Source organism: Austrofundulus limnaeus, unplaced genomic scaffold (genome assembly GCF_001266775.1).
Source record: "Austrofundulus limnaeus strain Quisiro unplaced genomic scaffold, Austrofundulus_limnaeus-1.0 Scaffold189, whole genome shotgun sequence".
Classification (NCBI taxonomy): Eukaryota; Metazoa; Chordata; class Actinopteri; order Cyprinodontiformes; family Rivulidae; genus Austrofundulus; species Austrofundulus limnaeus.
This window is the reverse complement of record NW_013952591.1, coordinates 1,148,964-1,157,026: the sequence shown is the minus strand read 5'-3', so window position 1 is coordinate 1,157,026 and position 8,063 is coordinate 1,148,964. Positions and strand designations below refer to the sequence as shown.

Here is an 8,063-nt window from a genome sequence, read left to right as displayed (position 1 = left end):
CATTATTACAAATAACTTCATTTCTGGACATTTATGGTTTGATTTCTTTGTATGTATGGATCACTTGGGTTGTTACCAACATCTYGTGAAAATTTCATGTCATTAGCACCTCTAGTAATATATTTACTGAGAAAAATGGTGACGTGTTCAATACTTATTTTACCCGCTGTATCTCAAAGCTTCAAAGTGTTGACGCCTCCCTTCGCTCACCATGATGGGCTTCGGCAAGCCGTGATCTGAGGAGCACACGGAGCTCAGGGGTCGTCCGAAGAGCTGTCCCTGAGTGGGGGAAAGCAGGGATGGGGACAGAGGCAGGCCGTCCAGCTGTGGGTTGGACCCTTTCCAGAAGGGCCAGTTGATCAGTGACCTCTTTCTCTTAAAAGTCTTCTGCTGACCAGGTTCTGTGGGAAACAAAAACAGCAGAGCTGTGGGTTCTTCTGCTGCTTGCATGGCACATGGTTGTAATATTCACAGAGTATCTGGAGAGTATTTACAATGCTTCACTTTTTCCAGTTCTTTTATGTGACACACTTATTCAGAACAAGATAAAAATCATTGTGTTCTTTCTCACTTACAATTATACACACAATACATAGTAATGACAAAGAGAAAAAATTTCTACCATTTTGTTCCAATCAGTTAACCAATCAGAAAAAAAAGCTGGACTGGAAAGAGACCTTAAAGAGACAGGTGCTAACTAGAATATAAATATGGGATTAGAGGACCAGCATTACAGTGGATATCTAGTTATTTGAAAAACAGGAAACAGTTTGTACAAGTACATGATGTAAGATCTGAACTCTATGAAATCACATGTGGAGTTCCTCACGGTTCTGTATTTGGACCAAAATTGTTTATCCTATATGTAAATGACTTGGTCAAAGTGTCAGGATTATTTAAATGCATTTTGTTCTCTGATGATACAACTTTTTTTGTTCAGGGAAAAATCTAGAACGAATGTCAGAGAAAATGCAAGCAGAATTTGTGAAAATACAAAACTGGTTTAAACTCAATAAATTATCATTAAATTTGGACAAAACTAATTATATGATATTTACAAAGAGACAAAGAACTGTTGACATTTCATTCAGAGTTGGTGGTATAGAGATTAGTAGAGTCAGTGAGGTGAGGTTTTTGGATGTTATTATTAATGAGAAACTGACATGGAAACCTCATATAAATTATTTAAGAATAAAACTAGCTAATCTATTGCATTGCTTTACAAAGTAAGGGACTTGTTTAATGATAAAGCTCTGTGTATGTTATATAACACATTAATTGTTCCACACCTGGTCTATTGTGTTGAGGTATGGGGAAAAGCATGTAAGACTATTACACATCCTGTTTTTGTTTTTGCAAAAAAGGGCTATAAGAGTTATCACTCGAAAACATTAGTAAACTGAAATTAATGAAATTCTACGATTTGATTGATTTTAATATTTTGTTAGTTATGTATAAAGCACACCGAAATGCATTACCTTTAAATGTTCAGATACATTTTACAAAGAGAGAAAACTGTTATAATCTTAAGGGAACAGAGATGTTCATGAAACCTAAATTTACAACATGTCTGAAAGAACGATGCACCTCACTTCAAGGAATGAGACTGTGGAATAATTTAGAAGACAGTGTTAAAAGTGCCACATCAATATGCATATTTAAGAGAATGATAAAGACTGGACTGTTAAAAAATACGAAATTGTTTAGTATGAATACATTCACTAAAGTTTCAATGTTTTTTTGTGTTTTGTTTTGTTAACTGATGATCCTTATAGTTTGAATCTTTATTTGAGAAAAAACTGGCAGAAATTATCAGATTTTTTCTTCTCTCTGCCACCTTTCATTTCATTTTATTTGTATTTCCTTTTTTATTGTACATAGAATTTTGTTTTATGAAATGAATAAAGTTTACAACAAAAAAAGAATAAATGCATCACAAGCTTTTCTGCAGCAGTTTATGACTCGTTTCTTTATGCTTGCTGATGTATTTTTTGTTGCGTGTTACCAAGCGTGTCACTTCCTGTGTCGTCTGGCCTGCAGCGCATTTACACGTCTGTGATGTAACAGCTCCACACCTCTGCATACTCTGTGTACACTGAAGCAGCTTTTAATCAGAATGAACAGCAATGCAATCTTGTGACTGCTTTTGCACGCACATTTCATAAGTACTAATAAAAAAAGGACTGATCAAATGAAGATATATATGGCCAAAAAGGACAAACCTGAAATAATGTTTTCCCAAGCCTTTGTAGTGAAACACAGTTGTTGCAGCCGTGACCTGCCAACAATGCTGAAATATTAACATTTATTTTATCAGGCAGCTGTGATTTGTTTCCAAGGGCGGGACTCGAACAAACAAGCGATTCTTGAAGCGGGTGGAGGATCCCGGGGCCAGAAAAGGCCCCACAGAAGTGCACGGCATGCCTCACTTACAGTTCATTATTTAACAATCTGTCGTGGCGTCGTGCCTAAATACACCCTGGAACAAAGTGCAGCGGTAGAAGAGTTATGGGCTCTGGCTCTTCTCATGAGGCCTTGCAGTCTTTAAAAAGAGAAGAAGAAAAAAAAACTGGTCCTGCTGTAAATCAGGTGTAAAATCATTACAGCTCTGCAGGCTGAGGTCAGCAACAGAGACGGCTCGTCCGCTGGGTGGGCAGGATTTTATTCAGATCTTCAACTATGTCTTTTATAAACAGATYCATTYTGAAGATTTCTTCCCAGYGGTTTTAAAAGCTTACACCTGACAACGCCAGTTTGAACAGTCATCTTTGTTCTTTAGATTTGCAGGAGAGCTACGTATAAATGTGCAATGATAAAACTCTTAAAAGGATCCCTGATTAGTTGCAACATTAGACTTTATTTGATAAACATTTATTTTAACTGTAAAATAAAGACTGTAAAAATACTGTAGGATGTTTAGTTTTTATAATTTTTAAAAATATATTTTAACACGGACAGAGCCATTTATTTTATTTATTATTTCATTTATTTATTTACACACAAAGCATTCTGGGTAAATGATGACGTGGATAGGTCCTCGGTGCGAGGCTGCTAGCGAGCTATATCCACCCTGAAGGTTAATCTTGGACAATATCTGATGATCGACTCTTTTAAATGAAACCAGAGAGCGTTGACAGAGAGGAGAAGGTAGAAATGACTCAGCCTGGAACTGAAAATATGGATGGAGGACAACAGAGCTGCTTCATGGAAGAACAACCTCAGCTTAGCCTGTTAGCCTTCGCACTAGAGCGACGCTATATTGCCTTTTATGTATTAGTTCGGTGCTAGCGCAACAAACAAGCTAAACTGAGGTCCTCCATCCATATTTTCAGTTACAGACTGAGTCATTTCTGTGTTCCCCTCTCTGTCATGTGGATGGAGGACCTCAGTGACGAGAGGAGAATGTGTAGCGCTGAGCTAATACATATATTGTGATGGCGTCGGGGCAAAGGCTAAAGCTAACAGGCTAAACTGGGGTTCTTCTTCCATGAAGCAGCTCTGTTGTCCTCCATCCATATTTTCAGTTCCAGGCTGAGTCATTTCTACCTTCTCCTCTCTSTCAACGCTCTCTGGTTTCATTTAAAAGAGTCGATCATCAGATATTGTCCAAGATTAACCTTCAGGGTGGATATAGCTCGCTAGCAGCCTCGCACCGAGGACCTATCCACGTCATCATTTACCCAGAATGCTTTGTGTGGAAATAAAATGGCTCCGTCAATGTAATATATTTATAAACTTTTAGTTTAAAAATTATAAAAACCAAACATCCTACAGAATTTTTACAGTCTTTATTTTACAGTTAAAATATATGTTTATCAAATAAAGTCTAATGTTACAACTAATCGGGGATCCCTTTAAAACACATTTACACCTGATATGGTACAGGACTGAAAACCTTTGTGTTCAGCAGAACAGAACATCATCATTTGCCTGGTTTACGACATCCTTTCATCCTCTGATGAAGAAAAAGCGAATTAAGAGGGGAAGAGTCTTCAAAAATAGACACAACCAGGACAAATTTCATCGCTCTATTAGGGCATAAAATCGCTTTTGGTTCTTACAGCATGGACAGAAAATGAGTTATAAAGGCAGGACGTACAGGACTGGCTGCTCACTTCTGCACAATCTGAGCCACATTTCTGGACTGAACACACTGCACGTGACTTTAAAAGTCACAAATCCAAGGATGAACAATTTATCAGCTATTTAGTACAAACTCTGCCCCCTCCCCCACAGAATCAAACCCTCCTTTTTGTGTCAGCGTTATGAAACTAACCTTCAAATGTTTGGCTGTTTGCTTGTTTCCCCGTGGCAGTGTTACAAAAAAACTTTCATATGGCAAGAGCCTGACATTTTAAGGGATCTTAAGTAATAAAGTCAGTCTGTTTGTATGTTTTATTCGTGGCTTGTTGTGTTTTAATAGACTTAAACAAGACATGTCTTGGCAAAAAGAAGGCATTTAAATAAATAAAAGGACTAGGAAACGGCACTGGCTGCCAACACTTCTGCACTTGCCAAGATGTTGTTACTTGTTACGCAGCCTGAGCAGTGCTGTGTTGTTGTGGCATTTTGCTTTTATCTGTGACCTTACTGTTAATCTGCTGTGTTTAATTTGAAGCAGCTGTTGCTGGGTTTATTCAGAGCATCACAAGAAGCAACCATGCTCTGCACCAACAACAAGGCTGCTACAATCTAGAACAGCGCTATTCAACTGGAGGCCCGCAGGCCACGTCCGGCCCACAAATGACCAAAGTTCGGCCCGTCAATTGGTTCGTTCATCTCTTAAGCTCAAACCCCAGGTTTTCTACTGTAAGTTCTTTTAGTTAAACATAGACATGTTTGGTATCTACAGAAACATCCYYATATTGGCTAGAAGCTGGTAAAAACRACTTCTATGCACACGCAGGACAGTTAAAATTACAAGCAGTTGAAGATAAAACTATGAAAGTGAAAATAAAATTTCTTCAAAAAATTGTCAAGTCAGAGATGTCAAAATAATATCTGAGTTAAACAGGAGGCAGAATGTGTTATAGTGTTCTGCATCTTTTGATCATTATTAAATGCAGCAAAATAAACTATTTCAAAGGTAACGGATCTTTATAATACTTGGTTTATTTACAGAATGACTTTTATTACTGGATATTTGGCCCCTCAGCTGTTGGCCTGCAGTAACTGAGCCCCCGGAGCAATAGCCTAWATGCCACGGTCATTAATGARGTATTTCTGGTAAAATTCTTGCCATGCTCCTCCCTTCCACTCCCTGCTTACTGCCTTTGTTTTTAGTGTTAGCTCCTAGAACTAGTCTGTGAAAAAGTCACAAAACTTAAAGCATCTGTGAGGTATAAAACGTAAGTTCTGTTGTGTGTCGTTGTGTCCACTAACCAGCAGGTACGATCGAGTAGTTAGTTTTTATCCATTTTCCTCTTGATGAGGAGGTGACAGCAGAGGATCATAGCATTACAGGTAAAACTTATCTTTAAAAGCTCACGCTTGRGTTWGTAATCAGRATTTCTAACCTGAGGATATTCAAGAGTCAGCATCAGAAATGAGAAGACGGAGGTTACAAAAGGGAAATGTACATTTATCCCCTTTTACTGCCAAGACGAGAGAGGAAAGACCTCCTCACAGCTAGCAGGAAGCTAACACAGCAGCCGGTAAAGGTAGYTGTGTGTGTGTTTGTGTTATACAGAGTATGAAATCTTTTAGGCAACTTTGTCATGAGTTTTATGCAGAAGTAAAAACTTGTTAAGAGAGTATATTGCAGCGTAAACAAAACAGGAGCGACGAGCGCACCCCCACTCCCCCCGAATACCAAGAGCAGCAGAACCTCCGCCTGATAATCATTACGTTTTCAGTTCACTAACGTCGGGGAAAACGATCCAATCCAAACCATAAAAGTAGCCCATCAATTTAAAGCTCAGACTCTGATCTTTCCAACAATATAAGTGTCACAGCTCTACGTGAAAAATGCATGGAACAAGCAGCCACGGAATAGCAAAAAGGCTGAATTCTGGAACCATAAACAGGAACGTCTTTCCTTTGTTTTTATGGCTTTAATCCACTTTGGAGTGATTTTTTTCCACTTGGCTGGACCTGTACATCTCCTGTGTTAATGTTGGTACATGTAATATGATAATTCTGTACTGTGGAGATCATTAAGAGTCGTTGTCGGGTGAAAAAATCTTTCGCTAACACAGTGTTGACCGCGAACCGGAGGACCGGTGCATGGCAAAGGAATGCGGAAGTGCTGGAATCGGAAGTCCGTGGCYTGTAGGCTATTTAGTTGAATAGCCCTGATCTAGAACATGACTGGATAGAGGCGAGTCACACCAGCAGCAAACACAGAGTATGCAACAGTTTTCAAATTGTAAAAGATTTTATAATGTTCCTGTTACATCATTGCTACCTTAATTCCACGATTAAGATGCACTGTATATGAGAGTGATGTTTTGTATTTCATGCTCAAAACTCATGAACACAGCTTATAAATCTGTGGCAACCTGCTGCAGGTCACACTCAGAGTGCTACAATATCAGATACATAAAGAACACAAAGTGATTAAAAAGTGTGATGAGGATATAAATGAGTCCTACTTGTGCAGTAAAGAAGGTTTGTATTCAGAGTCTCTGCACAACACCACTTCTAATTTAATATAATCTCCGTCATTGGCACGTCATAAGCAATAACCACACCTACACAGAGACWAACATTATGCACTGCAGGCTGAACTCAGCTAATTTAATAAAGCTCCGGTCTGCATCCTCAAACAAGCAGCTACTTGAACCTGAAGCACAATTAGAGCGACTCATACTGTCCTGTAAAAAATTAAAAAAATAACAAATTGAGTTTTCACAGAAAAGACTGGATCCATTTTGAAAAGTAAAGTTTAGTAAGTAAGTAAGTAAAGTTTTATGTATATAGCGCCTTTCACAGAAATAAATTCACAAGGTGCTGTACATTCAGGGAAGGGGGGAGGGGGCGGTTAAGACAGGTCATGGAGCAAACACAGTTGCTAAAAACCACACAATGGAAGATGAGGAAAAAAGCAAAAACATTTTATATCAACACTGTGACACACTATGGTGTTTATGAAAAACCTCAGCATAGGGCAGATTTATTAGCCAGAGGAGTAAGTGAGATTAGGGGGCCCGAAGAATCCAGTCCCSAAAACCAGCGCAGCCATAGTTCAGAATATTGATGGTAAACTGTTCATTCTGTGTGGCATTCAGCCTGCTCAGGAGCTAGATTAGATGGGTGAGAGAGGAGGGGAGAAGGTGTGGGGCAGAGACTTGTTGACGTAATCCAGCCAGGAAGAATTTAGTCAACAGCTCAAGGCCGTTGTCGGGGAGGTCCAGATCCTGTAATCAGTTGTTTTGGGAACAGAAGAGTCAGGCAGACGATAACAATTTTCCATCTGCTTTAGTGTTCTGCTGGTACATCTCAAGGTGGCGAATCCAATCAGACAAAATGTGGACAATTCCGCCAAGCCTTACTCTCAGCTTKTKCAAGATCAATTCCATCTGGCCAGCAAAGTTCAGGTACCACAGCCGGCCCGCGACCCTCAATAGAACCGCTTGCAGACCGAGTCCAGCTCGCTCAAGGCAAATATCCAAGTGCTGATAGAATACGGCCATCCATCAAATTGGTCAGTCAGCCAGGAAAAGAAAAGCCACTGATGCTGTTTTGTAGAACACCAGGAGACCACCAGGCCAATCTGCAGAATCCAGTGATCGGAATCCAGATATTTATCCAGAACAGAGAAGAACAGAGGTCCCACTTTTGACATGTCCTCCTGTTGGAAAAATATGCGTTGTTCAAAATGGTATGTCCGAATAAACAGGATTCAGTTTCTTTAAAACTTTATTTTCAATCTTCTGACTCCAATCAGGTTCACAGAACAGCACTCAGCACACAGGCCTCAGTCAGACCTTGGGCTGATATCAGGAAAACCCAAACACAGCAGCGCAACTCTGCTCAGAAGCAGAGACTCTAACACCCTGACAACTCCTCTCTTACTATAATAATGAATTCAGCTTATAAAGTACATCTCTTCCTGGTTACAC

At 39.4% G+C, this 8,063-nt stretch overlaps 1 protein-coding gene across 1 annotated transcript in view; it reads right to left on the bottom strand.

The window, feature by feature from the left end:
* The window catches only part of LOC106524492 (rho GTPase-activating protein 20), a gene marked incomplete at its 5' end in the record, with an annotated part of 35,505 nt that overhangs the window by 18,193 nt on the left and 9,249 nt on the right, over positions 1–8,063 (bottom strand). Inside the window, 1 exon segment of the mRNA XM_014018308.1 lies at positions 211–401. Coding sequence (XP_013873762.1) covers positions 211–401 — 191 coding nt within the window.